Source organism: Festucalex cinctus, chromosome 11, assembly GCF_051991245.1.
Source record: "Festucalex cinctus isolate MCC-2025b chromosome 11, RoL_Fcin_1.0, whole genome shotgun sequence".
NCBI classification, from domain to species: Eukaryota; Metazoa; Chordata; class Actinopteri; order Syngnathiformes; family Syngnathidae; genus Festucalex; species Festucalex cinctus.
Genome location: NC_135421.1, coordinates 19,998,386 through 20,020,062, shown reverse-complemented (window position 1 = coordinate 20,020,062; position 21,677 = coordinate 19,998,386). Strand labels below are relative to the sequence as shown.

Sequence of the window (21,677 nt, the reverse complement as noted above, 5' to 3'; positions counted from 1 at the left end):
GTTGTGGAGGCAAAGTATACACTTCTGTGCTAAAAGTCAAAACTTTTCGTGCGCTTTTGTGACATTTTTAATTTCCAATTCAACATTTGTGTGAGTAAACTAGCATTATTGGAAGACTTTCTGCCTTCTTGGCATTTTTGCCCATTAAAATGTGAGTGTTCTTACTTTACTTATACAAATATTTTGTGCTATTTTCTTCTTTCATTAATAAATCATCCAATGTGACTAAAGTTCTTTTGATAACGACAGTTTGACACCCGGATGGATCATTTGTGAAGACTCCTGCTGGTCAGATTAGCCTCGCTGGCTGCTTTGCTAATGACATCATCACAAAGCTCCCCCAGAGGCTCAGCACACGGTCCACCTGTCACTCACGTTGGCGTCCATGTCGCCATCGTGAAGACGAACTGAGCACAGCGCGGACAGGTGAGTGATACTAGCTTTAGCATGTTTAGCAAATAGTATTTTTTATATTTAAACTGTTATTAACAATATATACTGTACTATATAATACTAGCAGACTAGCAGTACTGGTAGTAAACTAATAATCAATGTTGCAAAGTAATAGTAGCAATACATGCATCATACTAGTAGTACTAAATGTAGCATACTAGTAGTAACACATTTAGCTTAGTATTATTACCGGAAGTAACACATGTAGCATATTGGTAGTAATATGTTCCACATAGTAGCAGTAACATTAGTACACTTAGCATACCATGTAGCATACATTTGTACTACCTGTAGTTATACATGTAGTACCTGTAGGAATAGTAATAATTAGTAAGAATAGAACCAGTAGTGCGGTAATAAGTGGAGCATAGTTTTATTAATATATGTAACAGAGTAGAAGTAATAGTATTAGTGAATTTTATGTGTAGCATCATTGTAGATGTGTCATAGTAGTAGAACCAGTAGTGATATGTAGCATAGTTCAAAAACCTGTAGTAATATGCATTGTAATTGAAGTACCCGTAATAATACATGTAGCATAGCAGGTTTGCACAGTTAATAGTTAACATAGCAGCTGCTTAAGATGCTATGCTAACACTCATCTAACATGTCATTGTTAGCATGTTAGCATAGCAAAGTGATGACTTTCACCACTTGAAATGTTCTTTCATTTTTAAATCAAATGGGACCAATACAACTTTTGACGTTCGCTTAGCAACAGCTGCTCTAGCGGGCTAATCCAATCACAGCTAACGTTTAGTGCTAATTGACTGACCTCAATCATTGATTGGCAGACTGGTCGCCATGCCAACAGTCAAGGGCAGGAAAAGGAAGTCCAAGAAGGAAGTCAACGATGGCGATGGCGAAGGTCAGTCATTTACTACTACCTTGCTATGCTGCATGTATTACTGCTGGTACTACTTCTATGATAGTAGTGCTGGTATGCTACATGCATTACTTCTGCTACTAGTGTTACCATAACTACGCTACATGTATTATTGCTACTAGTATTACAAGAATGCCACATATATTACTGCTACTATGCTATGTGTATTACAAGGGGAAAGCAAATTCACTTTTGAGTGACATCATCGTTCCTGTTGGACATCACCATGACATCATCGGCTTGTCTTTGTTTTTTGTTTTTTTGTTTTTTTTCTTCGAAAGTGGTTTGCGTGGAGGTGGAGCATGAGGAATTGACCAATCCGAACAGGGAAGCGACAACACCGGACTTCCTCGATGCGGCGGCACCACAGAAGAAGAAGAAAAAGAAAAGAACGCCGGCTATTGGTTAGCCTGTTAGCTTTTAGGTGATACAAGACATTTTGAGGTCAACTATGGCAGTTTTGTGCCCAAATATAGACATTTCTATTTATTTTGGTAGGATAAGCTAGCTGTTTAGTATTGTTTTAGGTAATATTAGATCATTTTAATGTAAACACAACACAACATTTCAGTGTTATTGTTTGTAAAGAATGTCTGTGCCAAAACACAACTTGTGTTATGGATTAAATGTGTATTTTGTCATGTTTTCAGATCAGCAGGTGGAGCATGTCGACACGCCAAACGGGAACACGGCTGAAGCGGACGAGGAAGAAGCCATGGTCGCCGTCACCAAACGGACGAAAAGGAAGAGGTTAGCGTTAAGCGCAACCATTTTATTGATTTATTGCAATATAAAATCACCGTCGCTATGTTGCGCAGGAAGACCAAATCCACAGAGCATCACAGCAGCGACCTCGGAGTTGAAGATGATGACATCGTGGCGGACGCCCCCTCGCCCATTCCCCAGCATTCCTTGTTCTCCGCCCCACATGGAAACAGTCAACCTGTTGGCAGAGTTTTTGTAGAGAGAAACAGTAAGTTGCAATTGTACATTTTATGATACTTTGCTTTTACAAAGTACAATATCATCAACGTCACGGCTCGCGTGTTGTTAAGGTTTGGTCATGTGACGTTTGCAATGCGAGCCCGAGGGCACTTTGACGTCCAGTTCGAATTGCTGAATTTAATAATGAAGAAGTCTGTCCGTTTATGCATAGGACGCTTCCAGGCCGAGCGAGTGGAGCAGTTCCGACATCCCGACCAGCCGGACGACTACTTGGAGCCCAGACAGATGATGTGGACCACCAGAGACATAGCCATCAAGGTCCATAGTAGCTTCAGGTATGTCTGTCGTATAATTGAGGCGTCATCAAGTTGTGTCATTGATTCCTTTCATTGAGTCATGTTATTGAGTCATATAATTGAGTCGTGTTTTTGAGTCATATTGAGTTAATAGAGTTGAGCGCCATTGAGTAGAATCATTGAGTCATTTCATTGAGTCGCGTTATTAAGTCTGGTCATTGAGCTGTGTCATGGAGTCATCATTTGATTGAGTCATATTGACTTGTGTCTTTGATTCATTTCATTGAGTCATGTTATTGAGTCATATCATTGAGTCGTGTTTTGAGTATATATTGTATCATATTATTATAGTATCATATGTATCATATTATATCATATTGAGTAGAATCATTGCGTAGAATCATTGAGTCGGATTATTAAGTCTGGTCATTGAATTGTATCATTGAGTTGTGTCATTGAGTCATTTCGATGAGCCAAGTCATTTACCGGTAGTTGTCTCGAGTTGTGTCATTGAGTTGTTAACTTGTTATCGAATCATTTCTTTTAATCATATAATTGAGCTATGTCAATGAGTAGTAGCTTTGACTCGTGTTATAGTCAAATCACTGAGTCGTGTCATTGAGTCGTTTTTTTTTAGTCATGTCATTAAAATAAGTCGTATAGTTTTGTATCATTGAGTCGTGTTAATGAGTCTTGTCATTGAGTCGTACCATCATTGAGCCATATCATCGAGTCATGTTTTTGAGTCATATTGAGTTAATAAAGTTGAGCACTATTGAGTAATATTGAGTCATATCATGGAGTTGTGTCAAAGAGTTATTGAGTCGTATCATCGAGTTTTGCCAATTGAGTCAGGTTGTTATGTTATGTACATCATCAAGTCATGTCATCAAGTCGTATCATTGCGATTTGCGTCGTATCTCGTTTCTTTTGTCGTCTCGTTGATTGTTTACTGGATTTTCGTATCATTGCTCCCAGAGATTTATGGAGGTCCTTTAATAAATACATAAATTCTGTATGTGCCATATCATGGCACACTCTCTTCTTTTGTAGAATTCTGGGCCTGTTCTGCCACGGCTTCTTATCAGGCTACGCGGTGTGGAACGTGAGCGTGGTGTACGTGCTGGCAGGTGATCACATGTCTACGCTGGCCAACCTCCTGCAGCAGTATCACTCTCTGGCCTACAGCGCGCAGTCGCTGCTCTACCTGCTGCTCGCCATCAGCACCGTCTCCGCCTTCGACCGGTACGTTCGTCACGTCCTGTTTGCTGTCAAGTCCATGTTTTTTTGTTTTTTTTTCATTTTGGATTTTCTACAACGTCCAGAGTCAACCTGGCCAAGGCCTCCATGGCTCTGAGGGGCTTCATCACGTTGGATCCTGCTGCTCTTGCCTCCTTCTGTAAGACAAACACAATGGTACACTTGAAGAAAAACAAACAAAAATAGAGCTACTTGATGTTATTTTAGCATAATACTTACAGTTTCAGGTCATTTTAAAGTTATGTGAACATTTTTGGAGTTACCTGGTGGCATCAAGAAGTTTATTTTAAAGATTTGTTCAACGTTTTACTACAATATTGTCTATTAGGGGGTGACGTTGTCAACTCACCACATCTGCTGTACTTCTAGGGATGTAACGATAGTGGCAATATCGTGATATTGCAATATTAAAACTGCCACAATATATCATCGTCGTAATGTCACGATATTAAATGTAGCACATCTGTTAACAAAGTCAGGTTAATTTCCATTTGTGTAGTTCTAGCACCCTCTGGTGGCTACTTCTTTTGTGCAGTTTAATTTTCACAAGGCATGTTTTGGCCCTTCTATGTTTAAAATCCAGAATAATGGTCAAATGAAGGGGAACATATGATTGTGAACATAGTCATTATGTGTAGGAGCTCAATGTGTGCTTGCATGAGTGCCTCTATATATATATATATATATATATATATATATAATATTATATTTATATGTTATATTTATATATAATAGAATATTTTTCATTGCTGTAATGTACGACAACACAATATTGGGTGTTTTTTTTAGTATAAGCTAATTATTTTTTTTTACAATATTGTGAGTGACATTCTTTTGTATCGCCAACCTCCCCACAATACCGTGATATCGTATCATAATGTTTGGATATTGTTACATCTCTCTGTACTTCATTTATTATTCTGTTGTCTTTGCAGTGTACTTCATCGCGTTGATCCTGTCCCTCAGTCAGCAGATGACCAGCGATCGCATCCATCTTTATCCCACCGCCAACGAGACTCTGTGGTGAGACGTTTTAAAAACTAGCATTGTGGCGCATAATGATCCAAAAATAATAATAATATTCCTCCATTAAGGCCTCCTGGTTCTGAGGAGCAGATCTTGCGACCGTGGATCGTGGTCAACCTGGTGGTTGCGATGTTGGTGGGGCTGGCCTGGGCCGTCATCTCCACGCGGCCAGATATTGACTACACAGAAGGTATGTACCGCCATTTTGGTTTATAGTTTTGTGAATTTGTCCTCAAAAAGTGCATGGCTGCGAGGGTCTGCTCATGAAAAAAATCAACCTCCCATGCAAATTTCATTAATGTACACAGAATTTTGTAGAAATGTTTATCATGATAGAAAGGATGCATGAAAAAGTTTCAAGCACCCATGCGGAACTTGAACAGGAAGTAGTAATTTTATTTTATTTTATTTTTTTTGAAGCAGTCCTTTTTGGGAGAATTGGGCTTGAGCACATGTCAAAGGCAAAATTATGGTTACTAATAGTATTATTTATTATGATTTTATGTGTAATTGTCATTACTTCTTTGCAGAGTTCTTGATGTCCATGGAAGTTGAGAGCTATCCCAGGAGTGATGAGAACTTGGACATTCCAGCCTAAAAACCTTGTCTGAAATCACCAATTCCTAGTATTTATATTCAAAATATTTTTGTACTATGTGTATTTTACATTTTTGTCCTTTATGATTTTGTGAATTTAAGAAATAAACAAAGTAGCCTGTGACAGCCAAATTGTTGTGCCATGCTTTTGCAGCTTTTAGGCATGAGGTGGCGCTGCTGACCTCTAAATCCAATAAATGATTCAGGTACAGTACTGTTCATAATGTGTTTTAAATCACTTTTGACTTAATACTGCTATTTGTTTTAATTTAATGTATTTGTATAATTTTGACATTTCAAATAAAAAATACAGTGTCTAATAAGAATAGTTATTTTGTATTTGAATGAGTTTTAAAATGATCACATTTGTAAAGACGTTAAAATGCTGGAAATGTAGAATAGTGCACGAAACTGAACAATCGTTACAAAAAATGAATGAATTACCACAAGTGGAGTTGTAAACTGGTGCGTTTAAGACCATGATGTATATCTTGGTAACTGTTCATTTACGATTTAAAAATCTCACAAAAACAAATAGAAACTCCAAACTAATTAACCTCCAAATGTTTACAACCGTGTATGATTGTTATACTTTAACAAATGAACGTTGTTGTTTTTTTCACCTAAATGCCGTTTGTCCCCGTTTTCGAAAGCATTAATGGCGTGAGATAATATTTTATCCCAGGGTACATGAAGGCAACAGCACGCCGCACTCGTGCTGTGGCGCGGCAAGTCAGGCAAACATGTAAAGATGGCGGAGCTTCAAATGCTTCTCGAGGAGGAGATCCCCGCGGGGAGAAGGGCTCTCCTTGACAGTTTCCCCAACCTGGAGAGGGTCGCCGAGTACTGCGAGACCAACTATGTCCAGGTAGGCGCTTCCGTAAGGAGAAGTTCGGTGTCGGGGAAGTGGAGCTTCATGTAACGGCGTTTAGTGTGGAAGTGGGCGTACCACCGGCCGGCAACGAGTTTACAGTCAACCCCCGTTTATCGCGCCCGTGACAGATGACAATCAGCGATATAGCAAGACTATATAAAATCAATTTTCCTTAAAATTTAAACAACGTATTGTGTGTACAGTGGTACCTAAACTTAAGTGTGCTCTGATTAAGTTGAATGATATGAGTCATTGTTCTGCTATTTTTTTTAACCTTGATTTGTTAGCATGACTTGAGTTATGAACAATAATCAGATTAAAATTACATAAATTCAAGATGTAAAATTTATGTAAACGTACAGTATATTGAATGTTTATTGGTATTTTTTTTTTTTTTTTTTTGTGGTTTTAATTGTTATTTTTCTCTCCAGTGAAATTTATTGGGTATTATAACTATATGCAGAATTTAATTATTCGCAGGCCGGCACCGTTCTTATTCCACAGCATTTGGGCACTGTCATGCTTAGAGAATGTTACCACGTTACTACTTTTAATTAATTAGTGATCCAATGGACTCATGACTTGGGGGGTCACTACACAATCCTGTGAGCACCCATTTTATATTTCTCCATATTGCCCTTTACTTGACATGAATCTTGTTTAGTAGTATTCCAGCAATACAGGCCTCCCGCCCCCGGTAGAATTGTGTGTGTCAGTACGTTTCTTGTCAACCTCTGGCATGAACGAGTTTGCGCTGACCTACATTGCATTCGTCCTGCTTACACACATATAAACAGGCACACATTACACACGTCATTTGCATGTAAGCGCCAAGCTTACACAAAATAAATGTAGTCACACAGATGGTACTACATGTCTCAAGAATGAACGACGTAGCTTCTTGTGCTAGCCATGAGCTCGCTAACTCATTATGCTAGTAACATGGACTATCAAATCTGTCAGCTATCTTATTTGAATCCAATCATGTATGAACGGAAAGATGTAGACTCTTATGTTAGCATCTCCTGCTAGCACACTAGCTGCCATTAGTTAACTACTTATGACCAAATTGTAGTTTTTACATACACTAGCTCACTTGAACACAATTTGAACGCAAGCACATGCAAAATGATGTGAGCGAAAATGGACTTGCTCTGGCAGTGTATCATGCTAGCTTCTCGCTTGCTAATCCATCATAGCTGGCATTGGGTGGAATCCTTGTACAGTACCTCCAAAATCAGCCATTTTTAACACTTACGATTGGTCAGCAATTTGTAAAAGAAAAAAACAGTAATATGTGTTGATTCACCAGTATCTTGAACACATAGTTCAAGAATGCAAGCATTTATGAAGATGAGATTAAAGTTAAGATGTAAACCGCTACGTTAGCCATTAGCATTCTTCCACTACCTTGCTAGCTTTTATACGTTTATCAGTTGTGATCAAATCACCGTCAGCTGCTTGAACACATGGCTGACTTGACTCTAGTCATGATTGAAAATGGTGACGTTTGACTTACCTGGCCAGGCGTCGGACAAGCACGGAGCCCTGGAGGAGACCAAGAGCTACACCACGCAGTCTGTGGCCAGCGTGGCCTACCTCATCAACACTCTGGCCAACAACATGCTGCAGATGCTCGACATCCAGACGTCCCAGCTGCGCTGCATGGAGAGCTCCGTCAACCACATCGCACAGGTCGGCCATCACGACCGCATGACACTTGCAACGTCTTCATGAACTCATTCACTTGCAGCCATTTTCAGTTTCACTGAAGCAACCCCCTTCGCTCCCAGTTGTTTTATTGAATTTTGCGAGATTTTGCAAGGCCCACAGAATATTCTGTTTCTGTTCTATTGCTATAAAAACATGGAACCTACCAAAAGAAAAATTAGTTTCTTCTTGCATCAGGAAAAAAGTACCTCTTTATCTGTTTCCGTGCAACAATTAACATTAGAATACAGCTAAGTTTCATCAATGTTCACTTTCCTGTCAAACATTGTCAAAAAGAGCTAGTTGCAACATGGCCCTGGCTGATCTCTTATACTCTGCTGCCACCTGCTGGCCGTTTTTTGGAACAACAGGATAGGCTGCATCAAATCCTTCTGTATGCTCTTACATGGAAAAAAAAAAAAAAAAAAAACTAAACTAAAAAAAAAACGTGTAAACACGTTTTTGGGAGGGAAGGTCAAAGTATTGAAAAACGTATTTACCAGTTTTTGGGTTTGAATGAGTTAAGAATTCGACCTGGGCAATAGTATTGTAATTTGTAGGCATGCAATACACTTCAAATCAAGGATGATATTAACTCATTTGCTCCCAAAACCGTGTAAATACGTTCTATTTTAAATATTGCCATGGTCCCACAGACGTATTTATACATTTTTTATATATATATGTATATTTCTTTAATGCTAGAGCATAGAGGAGGTGTTGATGCCACCTCTGAACTGAAGAGAATGCTTGATGCAATGGTAGTTATTACAAAACGGCCAGCAGGTGGCAGCAGAGTATAAGAGATCAACCAGGGCCATGTTGCAAAAGGCTCTTTTCCACACTGTTTTAAACACTTTGGGGAATAATGATGAAACTTTGCTATAATGCTAATTGCTGCAAAACGGGAAAAAATAGAAACATACTTTTTTTTCTGATGAAAGAAGAGACTCTAATCTTTCTTTTTCTAGGTTCCATGTTTTTATAGCAATAGAACACAATATTCTGTGGGCCTTGCAAATTCAGTCAACATCCAATAAAACAGCCGGGAGGGAAGGGGGTTGCTTCAGTGAAAATGGCTGCGAGTGAATGAGTAAAGGAAGGTAGGGAAGAAGGATGGATGCTAGGAAGGAAAGGATGGATGAAGGAAGGAGGGTAGGGAAGCAAAAAATGAATGATGAGGGGAGTGAGCAATGAACAAGAAAGGAAACTTGTTTCCAAAGCAAAACTTTTTCATAACTTCATGTACTCTTTGTGTGTCAGTGTGGTCTTATAAAAATAAATATACATAAATATATCAAGTATATTTTCGTGGGACCAAATTTGTGAATTTCACGTTGTTGAAGCGTCGCGAGCCGACTTATTATGCATTCACGTAAATGAATGCTGACAGTAGATAAGCTCATCTTTGTGCGAGCCGGCGTCACTGCCTGCGCACAACGCTCGCCTACACAACAGCTGCCATCCTTTACCCACACATGCGCACAAAGACACACAAAAATGCTTCTGACAAGCCTGAAAGAAGACGGACAGCAGCTCGTTTTTTTTTTTTTGCGCATCACAGCGGAGCGATAATGATAGATCTGAAACGGGGCCATTATACACCATTTCAAAAGGACAGTTGTGCGCGTTTCACTCTTTGAAACACAACTTTACACCCATGCACCATTCTTACTTGTACATCTTTTCAAAGGCTTCCAAATTGGCGGCAACAATTTGGAGGACGTCGCTTCTCTGAGAAGTTTAGTGGAGAAAAAAAAAAACAGGAACATCGTTGGGTGAACCCGATACTATTCATTCACACAAAAAATGTGGCCACAAAAGACCAACATTTGTGCACAAGAATGAAATACTTGACTGCAAATTTGGATTTTGTTGCAAAATGTCTTGTTTAGGTCTCCAACTCAGATCCTCGAGGGCAGCAGTCCTGCATGTTTTAGAGGTTTTACCTGATTGAAAGGATCAGCTCATCAGCTAGCTCTGCAGAAACATGATAATTTCATTAAATTCATGTGTGTTGGAGGAGGGAGACATCTCAAATAGGCAGGACTGCGGCCCTCGAGTACCGAGTTTGAGATCTATGCCGGGCCGAAACTCTTTTGTCATGATTTTTTCACTAAGCACAACTTATTGTCACCAAAAGATGTATTTGTTAGATGTAAGTGTGCTAAAAAAATGAAACAATTGACTACAAAATGTTTATTGGCACACAATTGCTATAAAACACTACTTGTATAATCATTAAAAAAAAAAATTGATAGTCCACAAAAGAGCAATTTTATATTTACCGGTATCTACAAAAGTTTAAAATTTGTGCACAAAAATTGTTTGATTAGAAAACGTTGAATTTTGGTGGAAAATTGCAAAAGTTTCCCCCCAAAACACTAATTTTTTGTCACAAAAATTACATTTTTCCTCAATGTACATGTCGCAAAAATTAGGTATTTGTCAACAAAAGTGCAACATTTGTGCAAAACAATAAAATGGTTGACTACAAAAAGTTGGGTTTGGGCACTAACCTTACCCCAATTTATTCACTATAGATTTGTCCGCAAAAGAACAACCTATTGTCACAAAAAATATTTGGCTACAAAAATGCACCATTTCTGCACAAAAATGATTTGGTTGACTACAAAAAAAGTGGATTTTGGCTCCCAAAACACAACATATGTTACAAGTTATATTTTTCCACAACATATTGTTACATATATGTCTACAAAGGTGCAACATTTGTACACAAAAATGAAACGGTTGACCACAAAAAGCAGGATTTTGGAAGATTGCTAACCCTTGCTCCCAAAACACTATATATTGTCACAAAATATTAGTCCAATCGTTTCTCCCAAGAATGCAATATTTGGCTATTAAAACATCTTATTTGCTCACAAAAAGTTATATTTGTGATGCAAATCCACACAAGTGCAAGATTTGTGCACAAAAAGGTAAATACTTGACCAAACCCAAGGTTGTGCACAAAATGTCTACCCCTTTCCCCCCGAAACACAATCATGTTTGTACACAAAAATGACATATTTGTCAACAAAAGTCGACGCCTCCATTTTGTTTTGTGTTGGTTAGACGGTGGACATCCACAAGGAGAAGGTGGCGAGGCGGGAGATCGGCGTGCTGACCACCAATAAGAACGCGAGCCGCGCCCACAAGATCGTGGCGCCGACCAATCCGGAGAGGCCGCTGCGCTATGTCCGCAAGCCGCTGGATTTCGGCGCGCTGGACCACGTCGGTCACGGCGTCAAGGTGCGATCGGCCGACCCCTGTGACCGTCGTCGTCACGTGACTTCATTTATACCGATATTGACCACTTCCTCCTTGTCTGTTGTATTTTTGTTTTTTTTGCTTTCGTTGATGCTTTAAGTGGTTGCTGAGGTTGAAGGTAAGTCACAAGCACCGGTGGCGTGCACAGTGTTGTGGTTTTGAGCATTGTACATCCGACCGTCGTGTTATGACATCATCACAAGTACGACAATGATGAAGACTGATGAGTGACGTTTGAACAGGTGAACGGGCAGGAGAACGCGAAGGGGCCCGGGTTCAGCCCCCCCAGCCAGAAACCCCCCAGCCCCCCCAGGGCGGGACGCAGCATCTTTGGGTACGTGACGCCATCTTGAATCACCTGCCGCCATTTTGAATCAATTCAAAGTGTGTACGGTACTTATAATTACACACAAACATGTTTAAAAAAAAAATACTGGACATTTACTTCAAAACCTTTTTATGATATTTTTAATGACGTGACATGGTTACAAGTCGTCGTTTAGATTTCTATTCAACAATGATTAGTGTTTCAAATGATGGTTTCAAGGCGATGTCAATGATTCAAACAAAACAAATGTGTGTGTGTGTGCGCATCCTGAGGGCAGATGATTACACATTTGACTCGGCACGCGGGCGATGACATCACACATACACACACATGCACACGCAGAGCATTGGGAGGAATGACATCATGCGTTATGAAAGCTTGTTTTTCCTTCTCTCCCTCTTCCGGCATGTAGGTCACCCACAAGCTCCTATCGCTTGGCCGTCTTTTCTTGTTATTATTATTATTATTATTATTATTATTATTATTATTTTTAATTATTATTATTTTTAATTATTATTATTATTATTATTATTATTTTTTTTTTTTTTTTAACTTCGTACTCAGCCAAACATGTTTTAATTATAAATTAGAATGAAATGCAATATCTTCGTTATTCCACGTCAACTCACACACGAAAGAATCAGAATCCCATGTTTGTGTTTAGCCAGAAGGGGGCGTGCATTTTCTAGCCCGATCCTAACCTGCCATGTGCGCGCACAGGAAGAGCTCCCCCTACAGGACCCTGGAGCCCGTGCGGCCTCCGGTGGTCCCCAACCACTACGCTTGCAGCCCCGCCGCCGGCAACTGCGACGGCAGCGCCCGACCGCGCACGTGCAGGTCAGCCCGTCGACCACATGACATGGCCGCCGCCGCCGCCAGCTGGGAGTCCCTCATCTGCTTCTTTCGCCACTCGCGGACGCTTGCTTGGCCCCGCCCCCTTCCTGAGCCGCCATCCAATGCATTTGTCGCGTTTCTTTGCTGTTTCTTCCGCTTGGCGCTAACATTTTTCTCCGTCAGTCCCGCCGCTGTAAATTTGCCGCCGTCTTCTTCTTTCTCATATTATGGACTCCATTTTGATCACAAAAAAATAAAATTAATTGTCTATCTTAAAGCGGCAGTAGCGGAGGGAGTAGCAGTCGGAGCAGCAGTAGGGAGAACAGCGGCAGTGGTGTGCCTATCCCCGTGGCGACGCCATCCCCGCCCGGATTCTTCCCAGGTAAAAAGTTGTACACACTCGGTAGACCGCAGTAATATTAGTCTTTCTGTGCGGAGGATAAAGAATATGTCTGTCTTATTAGTTTTAAATGTAACAGGTTTGGGGTTTTTTTTCCCCCGGAAATTATTTTGTTTTTTTACATTTTTTATCATACCACTTTAGTTGCCTTGAGATGCCACAAAATGGCGCCAATGCACTACTTTTGTGTTTGACAGCTTTGTCGCCACCTTAGTTTAAGAACGAGCACAAAAACAGAAATGGCAACTTTTCCAGCAAATAACAAAAGTTTCCCAAAAAAAAAGCCAAAGAAAAAGCTTACTGGATGTTCTCCCTCAAGTTTCCCCTTGCACCAGAGCGGCCAGCTCGTCTTCTAGCGCCCCCAACTCGTCTCCGACCTCCTCTTCCTCCTGCTCGTCCTCCTCTTCCTCCTCTGCCACCTTAACCCTGCCGGCGCCCTTGCCGCATGCGCCCCCGTCCCCTCTGTCCAAGCCCAACGAGATCCCCAGCACCGCCGGCATCCAACCTGCACCGCCTCCCTCCCCCCACTCGTCGTCACCCAAGGACGGTGAGTTTCTACTTCCTGTCTGGTTCAGATCAGCTTTATTGTGTGAATTCTGAGGCTTTTTTTTTTCATATGTTTCCATATTTTGGCTTGCATCTCCTTCCACATAATTCATCCGATTCGCATCAATCTAATTCCACCGTATTCAAAAACATTACGCCATCCGAGGTATTATTATTCTCATTTGAAAAAAATTCACTTTCCCCACAATTCCACATTTTCACCCCGAAATTTCCCATTCATTCCCAATGGCAAATTCAACAGAACAGATTCACATCATTCTCATTAATAAATTCTAAATGTTTAGCTCGTTCCAGAAATGACTGCATACCCAAAAACAAAAAAAAACAAAAACAATGCGCATTTTTCAGTAATATCATCATTCTTTCCACATCATTCCATCTTTCAGTCTCATTTCATATTATTCAATCTATTTTTTTTCAACAAAATATTAAAGGGATACTTTACTTATTTAGCCATTTTTGGCAGTCAAACCTTAATATTTTTGTCTATAATAAATTTGTCTATAATACATTTTTTTCATTATTTTTCTTGTACAATTAGTACCTTTTTTTAAAAACACATTTTGCAACTTGCAGTCAACTGAAAATGACATCACAATGTGCTCCAGGCTCAGGTAACCAATCACAGCTCAGCTTGTGAATGTCATATGACCAAACCTAGAAAACAGGTGAGCTGTGATTGGTCGTTACCTGAGCATGTGATGTTATTGTCAGTCGACAACAAGTGGCAAAATTGTTCTTTAAAAGTATTAATTGTACGTGAAAAATAAAGAAAGTGTGAAATTAATTATAGACTAAATATAAACTTTTTATTGCTATAATTGGCTAAATTAGTGAAGTATCCCTTTAAATATTTTTCACCAGTATCATTCCACATTTTTCATTACATTCCACATCTATTCCATATAATTCCACATCATTCTATATTCTTAAATTTGTCTTTCAATATCTTTCCACATCATTTTATCGTTCAATATCATTTACATTTTTTCACCAACATATTACACTTTCTTTACCAATATTATTCCACAACATTCCATCTCCTTTAATGTCATTCCACAACATTCACCAGTATCTTTGCACATAATTCATTATAACTCCACTTAATTCTCTCTTTCAATATCATTCATTATCATTACACATTTTTCACCAATATCATTCCACATCTTTTTATCTCAATGCATACCGTTAAAAATAATTCCACATTTTGGTGCATCAGGTGGGGTGGTGCCTCAGTTCTTCAGCATGAACCGCCCTCAGCCCCGCCAGCAGACGCCGCAGGTGGGCGGCTCCCTGCCCTACCGCCGCCCGCCCTCTGTCACCGGACAGCCAATTGGCACGCAGAGCCACCAAGTCAATGGCGGGCCCTACTGCAATGGCCAAAGCCCGGGTACGTGCTGGGAAAAACAATAATAAATATTAGCAACTTCTTATATTTTGTTTGAAAAGATATAGAACAAAAAAGTTATATAACGCGTCTGCTTTTTTGCAGCCTCTCCACCGCCTTCCCTCCTCCAGTTCACTCCTCAGCTCCCTCTCATGGGCTTCGTGGCTCGCCTCCAGGAATCCAGTGAGTACACGTTGCACATCTTTCTTTTCTCATCATCCGATGATGTGTTAGATAACCGATTTCGTCCGTCATCTGGCTTCTAGTCTCGGACGTGGTGACGCCCCTGCGGCCGCCCACTGAGGAGACGGCGCCCGATAATGTCCCCCAGAACGATGACGCCCAGGGTGGAGAAGAGGACTCAGCGGTGGTAGAGTACAATGACCCGTATGCGGAGGAAGACCCTCCCTGGGCCCCCAGGAACTACCTGGAGAAAGGTTCAAATTACAACTTTATTTAACACACATACACAAATACCTTTTTGTAAAATATACATACTTTTGATGTGGAAATAGCAAAAAAACTGAAATAAGACTAAATAATGGTATGTTGCACCCTCTAGTGGTGGCCATTTACGACTACACGGCCGACAAAGAGGATGAGTTGTCGTTCCAGGAGGGCGCCATCATCTACGTACTGAAGAAGAATGAGGATGGCTGGTTCGAGGGCATCATGAACGCCACTACTGGACTCTTCCCAGGGAACTACGTGGAGTCCATCATGCACTACACCGACTGACCTTTTTTTAAATTTACCCACAAACCATTGCACTTATGGTGACGCCACCTCTGAGCCTTGTGTTATTGATGTTGTGATGTGGACCCCGGTTGTCCATTCTTGAAGTTTACAGTGTTTGTGTGCACGTGTGCCATGTTTACATTTGTGTACAGTATAACTGTACACGTTATATTTTATGTGCTTATTCTGTGTTTTATTTTGAGCTTTTTTGTTGTACGGACCCTTAAAGTGAGGAAAGTGTGTGCGTATGAATGATGTTTTTGCCACCCCAAAAATAATACTACAGTAACTTCAGGTCTGTTTAAAATGTGTCAAATAAAATACAGTATATATTGTGATATTTTGTACTAAATATTTGTTTTATGTATCTTTTAATAAAAATGTGTGATTTGTATCTGTGCTTTACAAATCCTAATCAACAAACAAAATGGCTGTCTTCACTTTAAGCTTCTTTGTCTTTGATTTAAGGTTCATATTTGCTGTAATAAATCAAGAATTGATAACTCAGTATATGATTCAAGCTTTGTTTTGGCCTATGTCAGCACACTTCCAAAAATGCACCTCGAAAAGCAACAGGTCGTTTGTCGGTACCAGATGTGATCGGGCTGCCAGATTGTATCGGAATCGCCTGCCCATGACGTCACGCTACATGATAGTCTGGAAATTGTCCGTTTAAAATTGTTCAAAATAACACAATTTATGGACTAAATTGCAAACACGTAAATAAATATAAAGGCATGATAGTTTAAGAGTGAAAAAAAAAACATAAATTGAAGCGCCTTCGCACTTGCCGGTGACGTCAGTACAGCAGTGCTAACGATAACTTCGGTTTGGTTTCTTTTTTAGCTATTCACAAGTCAATAACAAAAAACAGTCTTAATGATAATAGGAACACTTTAACAATGTAAACTGACAATATTTGTCACATCTGAGACAATTATTTTGTGTATTTATGGTTTATTCCATCTATTTTATTATTTATTCAATATATTTTGCGTTTATATTCTTAGGTTTATTTACATTTTTACCATTTCAGTTCGTACATTTTGTTATTTAAATTACATCTTTTCTTTCCAATGTTTGACGTCAACTGGGAGCGGGAGGTGTTCGTTCGGCGACCCCGATACGATCTGGCAGCCCAATTAAATTACATCTAATAACGACACCGTCATATGTGAACTGCACTTCCCACAAAGCATCATGAAAGTGGCCAATCAACGTGTTAGAACTACACCTCCCATATTGCACCTCAAAGTGGCCGCTCGTGATTCGTCAGTGTATTTAAACTACACCTTCCATGATGCACCTCCGAGGAAACGGTTAAATCGCATTTTTGAGAGTACAAGCGCCCCTGGTTTTCAGTGGTTTTTTTCGTTCAAAATAAGTTGCCTGTTAGCCGGGAATAGTTTACGTTTATGGGTCACTAAAACTCTTGGGTGGCTTTTGAGTCTTCCGGGGCGAAAAACTGACGGCGGGAGACTATATTTTCGCCATGTTTGGATGTTTTCTGTTGGCTAGTGTGGCTAAGCTAACCCGTTGCTAGCCAGCTAGGTCGCCTCCTCCAGGACGAGCCTCCGGTTCGACTGCCAGAGTTTCGGGAACTGTAACTATGCCCAAAATCCGGCCAAATATCTTGTAGCGAGTCCCCGAAGACTGAAAGCACCATGACGCTGGCGCCGAAGGAGCTCTCCAACCTGCTGGGCATCATCTCGGAGGAGGCTTGCACCAACACGTTCGAGACGCTGTCCACGCACTTCCATCACTACTTCGGCAAGGCGGAGCACTTCCGCGCGGGTTCGGTGCTCGTCATGCTCCTGCAGCAGCCCGACCTCCTGCCCAGCTCGCCGCAGCGGCTCACCGCGCTCTACCTGCTCTGGGAGATGTACCGCACCGAGCCGCTGGCCGCCAACCCCTTCGTCGCCGTGTTCGCGCACCTGCTCAACCCCGAGCCGGAGAAGCTGCTCTCAGGTTAGCGCGTTTGTGCGTGCGCGTGCACGACGAAAGCACGTTGCTGGTGTTATAACACGATATTGACTACCTTTTGCTTTTATTTTTGCTGTATTCTAAAAACAATGAGCACGGGTGTAGCACACGAATGCTAACATTAAATGAATGGGAAAAACGTGAAAGAAATGAAAAGCGTGCACTGATTATTTATGTACTGTTTGTGCCCACTCGCACTGTAAAATAAAATAAATCCAACTGAGAAAAATACAAAAACTAAAATTAATTTTTAGATAAATTATAATCTATTTTAGAAAAAAAAGTAATTTTCTTTATTTAAAATACATATGCAATTTATTAAAATACTTGACTTAAGAAAAGAATGCATACCATTCAAGCATTAAACTCAAATGTTGCTACCTACATACTAATTTAACCTTTTGAATTCTTTAAATAAATTCGGAAAACAAATTTTAATCATTTGTATTGAACATTTTGGTTTTAAAAAAAATCCAATTTTGTACGATACAAAGCTTTTTAATGTTGATGAATTAAAGGAAAATGTAAATAATAATAATAATTATATATAATATATATATATATATAATTAAACATTTATTGGAAAACATTTTATTTTAAAATGTGCTCTTTATGTAAAAAAAAAATGGAATAGCCTACTTATGAATACCGTCTAGTTTGTCAATTTAATTTTTTAAGTTTAACACTCAAATTATGCATCTACATTTTTTTTGTATATTTAAGATGCAAGCCTTTAATAAAAAAAATACAATTAAATGAGTTTAAGAAACATTTCCTATATCTATTACATATTGAGAAAATATATTGCACTGTTTTTAATTTAAAAAATTAAAATACAAAATATATTTGTTTAGTTTTTGAATAAAATGTTGGTCTGTATGCACTTTTTAATTTTTTTATGGTAAAACAAATTATATATTTTTTAAACAAATTATTGAAAAAAAAAGTGAAAAAAAAAGCAATCATCAATTCACAAAAACTTAAAATTCACTACTGATAAAAAATAAAATAAGAAATTAAAATAATGTACTTTTTTTTTTTTTTTTTTTTTTTTATGTTTTTTACCTTCTTGGGGAAAAAAAGTTTTCTAGTTTTTGTATATCTGCGAAGATGCTGATGGTAAATTAAGCTCTCCAAAATATTAGGAACAACATTTCCTATGCCGCTACCAATCTCAAGTGGCAGAATTTTTTCTCCTGTATTAGGTGTCATTGGCTCGCATGACTAATGAAATGGCCCACAGGTGTTGTGTTTTTAAAGGCGAGTGTGACGTTTGTGTGCTTCCAGGCTTCCTGCCGCCCATCACGCAGGCCGAGAAGTTCTTCCTGTCGCAGCTGATGTTGGCACCGCCTCGAGATTTGTTCAAAAAGACGCCGAGGCAGGTGTCGTGCATGGACGTCAGCGGCATGCCGCAGTCCATCGACATCAGCGGCCTGCAGCTCGCCCTGGCGGGTACGAACGACTCCCTTTTGCTGCATAGTGAAAGTCTACACGCCCCTGGTATGAATGTGACCTATAAACTCGGTTTTATGTTTTTGTCGGCGCAGAGCGTCAGTCTGAGCTGCCCACGCAGAGCAAGGCCAGCTTCCCCAGTGTCCTCAACGACCCCGACCCGGACTCGTCCAACTCGGGATTCGACAGCTCCGTGGCCAACCAGATCATCGAGTCGCTGGTCACCGGGCCGCGCCCGCCACTCGAGAGTCAGTCCACTCGCAATCCCGCTCCCATTATTTGCAATATGAACCTCTGACGTGGCCTATTTGCTTCATTTCCGCAGGCCACTTCCGGCCCGAGCTGATCCGACCGCCTCCGCCTCTGCACGCGTGCGAGGACGAGCTGGCGTGGCTCAACCCCACCGAGCCGGACCACCGTGTGCACTGGGACCGATCCATGTGCGTCAAGAACAGCACCGGCCTGGAGATCAAACGCGTCATGGCCAAAGCCTTCAAGAGCCCGCTGTCGGCGCAGCAGCAGTCACAGGTAAAAAAAAATATATACATAATAATCAAATCAAATACAAGGCAGACATCTCGATGACTGGAAATAAATTGTACCTTGCCGCCATGTTGAATGTGTCACAAGTGGCTCAATGGATGAGGAAGCTTCCAAACAAACGTGTCTTTCTCATTCAACTAAATTGGCTCACTTTGAGTTCTCATGTTATGTAGGCTCCCTAAGACAAAGTTAAAACTAAAAGCTAAACTTGTCCATGTCAGGTGATTGACATTTTTAGTAGTGACATTGGTATGAATCATCACATATGAAAATTAGCAGAATGTTAGCAATATTATTCTTTATTCAGATGACTCTTGTCAAATGTATAATTCAGCATGCAGTCATATGCTAAAAAAACAAAACAATATAAACTTATTTTTTTAGTCACACAAAAAAAGTATACCATTTTTGAATGACATACTCAAAAGAAATAAAATTTTTTAGTGTGACTTGTATATGTCAAATTGAAATTAGAATATGCAAATTTTTCGAGTGACTGTAGTTTTTATAGCAACACATTAAATATGTAATATTAATATTGAAATTAGGGATGTCCCAACCACGTGATCGGAAACTAAATTCCGATCACGTCATTTTCAGCTGATCAGTATCGGGAGAAAATTATCTGTTTTTTTCATTTTTGGCAATTTTGTTTTTTGTTATTATTATTATTATTATTATTTTAGGGGCTACAAAGCAACAAAATTATCCAGCGGTAAACATTGCCAAACAAAATGTTGTATTTATTTTTATTTAGTATTTTGTGCACTTCTGATAGCACCCCCCAAAATTACTGAAATGGTTTTGTTTAAAAAAAAAAAAAAAAAAAAAAAAAAAAAAAAAAAAAAAACTTTGGAGGCATTGGATTAAACTTGAGTTTATTACGTTCGTTGAATTTTGGTTGTTTAGAACGGTTTGTTTTAACCCCCCACCCCCATATTACATTGATGATCAAACAGCATTGAAATAAAGTGATTATACAGTACACATTATTATTATTATTATTATTATTATTATTATTATTATTCTAGCCCACCATAATGATTTTTGATTGTGAACCGCCATTTAGTTGCTGGCGGAGCTGGAGAAGGACCCCAAGCTGGTGTACCACATCGGGCTGAGCCCCGCCAAGCTCCCCGACCTGGTGGAGAACAACCCGCTGGTGGCCATCGAGATGCTGCTCAAGCTGATGCAGAGCAGCCAGATCACCGAGTACTTCTCGGTGCTGGTCAACATGGACATGTCGCTGCACTCCATGGAGGTCGTCAACAGGTCAGCGCCAAAGACGCCATCTTGCGTGTGTCCCGCTTCCGACGTGAACTCACCACGTGTTGGTTTGTGCGTGCGTCAGGTTGACCACAGCGGTGGACTTGCCTCCAGAGTTCATCCACCTTTACATCTCCAACTGCATCTCCACCTGCGAGCAGATCAAAGACAAGTACATGCAGGTAGGACATACTTTAAAAAAAAATAAAAAATAAAAGACGTGACTGACTAGCCTGCTTGTGCGCTCGTCCAGAACCGTCTGGTGCGTCTGGTGTGCGTCTTCCTGCAGTCGCTGATCCGGAACAAGATCATCAACGTTCAGGACCTGTTCATCGAGGTGCAGGCCTTCTGTATCGAGTTCAGTCGTATACGCGAGGCGGCCGGACTCTTTAGGCTCCTCAAGAGTCTGGACACCGGCGACGGCGGCCCCCCTGACGCCAAGACCGCTAAATAACCAGGGCGGCTACAAAATACTGTAAATAGTTTTTGTTTTTTTGTCTTTCAATGCAAAATTATGAAAATAAAACTTTTTGTTTTTCAATCTTGAAATTTCTCAAAAATTTCTGAACTGTTTTTAAAATGTTATAATATTTTGATTTTTAATTTTTTTTAGATTTTACTTTTTTAAAATTATTTTTCATTAAAAAAAATATATATATATTTTACAGTTTGAATTTGTTTTTCCACACTGTAAGAACAAAAGTCAACATTTCGTAGTTTTTTTTTTCTTAGCTTTTTTTTTAATTTTTGGAACAGTTTGAATTTGTTTTTCCATACTGCGAGAACTAAAGTCAAGATTTAGTTCCGAGGTCTTTTACACCTGGGGTGAGGTCAGAGAAACTAAAGGTACTTTTAGTTC

The 21,677-nt window shown here is 39.9% G+C and overlaps 3 protein-coding genes across 5 annotated transcripts; all 3 read left to right on the top strand.

Annotated features, from left to right (window-relative positions):
• The first annotated feature begins 277 nt into the window (after nucleotides 1-277).
• tmem237a (transmembrane protein 237a) lies at nucleotides 278-5,595 on the top strand. The gene is made up of 11 exons (XM_077537003.1): nucleotides 278-426; nucleotides 1,248-1,321; nucleotides 1,621-1,743; nucleotides 1,990-2,089; nucleotides 2,158-2,312; nucleotides 2,496-2,619; nucleotides 3,634-3,825; nucleotides 3,906-3,979; nucleotides 4,776-4,863; nucleotides 4,935-5,056; nucleotides 5,397-5,595. Exons 2-11 carry the CDS (start codon nucleotides 1,258-1,260, stop codon nucleotides 5,462-5,464), a joined length of 1,110 nt encoding a protein of 369 aa, XP_077393129.1. The 5' UTR covers nucleotides 278-426; nucleotides 1,248-1,257; the 3' UTR covers nucleotides 5,465-5,595.
• Nucleotides 5,596-6,160: 565 nt separating this feature from the next.
• Nucleotides 6,161-16,082, top strand: LOC144030220 (abl interactor 2-like). 3 transcript variants are annotated; one of them, XM_077536319.1, is made up of 11 exons: nucleotides 6,161-6,331; nucleotides 7,865-8,032; nucleotides 11,126-11,302; nucleotides 11,421-11,438; nucleotides 11,563-11,654; nucleotides 12,761-12,864; nucleotides 13,202-13,429; nucleotides 14,669-14,839; nucleotides 14,942-15,019; nucleotides 15,103-15,273; nucleotides 15,399-16,082. In XM_077536319.1, the coding sequence occupies exons 1-11, from the start codon at nucleotides 6,215-6,217 to the stop codon at nucleotides 15,572-15,574; spliced, it is 1,500 nt and encodes a 499-aa protein (XP_077392445.1). In that variant the 5' UTR covers nucleotides 6,161-6,214; the 3' UTR covers nucleotides 15,575-16,082. The 3 variants fall into 3 exon arrangements, with proteins under 3 accessions (XP_077392445.1, XP_077392446.1, XP_077392447.1); XM_077536320.1 differs by lacking the exon at nucleotides 13,202-13,429 and adding an exon at nucleotides 12,369-12,485; XM_077536321.1 differs by lacking the exon at nucleotides 13,202-13,429.
• Nucleotides 16,083-16,866: 784 nt separating this feature from the next.
• cnot11 (CCR4-NOT transcription complex, subunit 11) lies at nucleotides 16,867-21,367 on the top strand. Its single transcript, XM_077536322.1, has 7 exons — nucleotides 16,867-17,542; nucleotides 18,845-19,009; nucleotides 19,105-19,257; nucleotides 19,335-19,537; nucleotides 20,622-20,824; nucleotides 20,904-21,000; nucleotides 21,072-21,367. The coding sequence occupies exons 1-7, from the start codon at nucleotides 17,239-17,241 to the stop codon at nucleotides 21,270-21,272; spliced, it is 1,326 nt and encodes a 441-aa protein (XP_077392448.1). The 5' UTR covers nucleotides 16,867-17,238; the 3' UTR covers nucleotides 21,273-21,367.
• The last annotated feature ends 310 nt before the right edge of the window (nucleotides 21,368-21,677 follow it).

What these genes read in the sequence shown, in the direction of transcription:
- tmem237a (XM_077537003.1), top strand. Translation starts at nt 1,258, where the DNA reads ATGCCAACAGTCAAGGGCAGGAAAAGGAAGTCCAAGAAGGAAGTCAAC. An exon ending in GAAAAGAACGCCGGCTATTG is followed by an intron (nt 1,744 to 1,989) that starts GTTAGCCTGTTA and finishes TCATGTTTTCAG; the next exon opens with ATCAGCAGGTGGAGCATGTC. An exon ending in AGATATTGACTACACAGAAG is followed by an intron (nt 5,057 to 5,396) that starts GTATGTACCGCC and finishes ACTTCTTTGCAG; the next exon opens with AGTTCTTGATGTCCATGGAA.
- LOC144030220 (XM_077536319.1), top strand. Translation starts at nt 6,215, where the DNA reads ATGGCGGAGCTTCAAATGCTTCTCGAGGAGGAGATCCCCGCGGGGAGA. An exon ending in GCGGGACGCAGCATCTTTGG is followed by an intron (nt 11,655 to 12,760) that starts GTACGTGACGCC and finishes TCTATCTTAAAG; the next exon opens with CGGCAGTAGCGGAGGGAGTA. An exon ending in CTCGTCGTCACCCAAGGACG is followed by an intron (nt 13,430 to 14,668) that starts GTGAGTTTCTAC and finishes TTGGTGCATCAG; the next exon opens with GTGGGGTGGTGCCTCAGTTC.
- cnot11 (XM_077536322.1), top strand. Translation starts at nt 17,239, where the DNA reads ATGACGCTGGCGCCGAAGGAGCTCTCCAACCTGCTGGGCATCATCTCG. An exon ending in GCCGGAGAAGCTGCTCTCAG is followed by an intron (nt 17,543 to 18,844) that starts GTTAGCGCGTTT and finishes GTGTGCTTCCAG; the next exon opens with GCTTCCTGCCGCCCATCACG. An exon ending in TCCATGGAGGTCGTCAACAG is followed by an intron (nt 20,825 to 20,903) that starts GTCAGCGCCAAA and finishes TGCGTGCGTCAG; the next exon opens with GTTGACCACAGCGGTGGACT.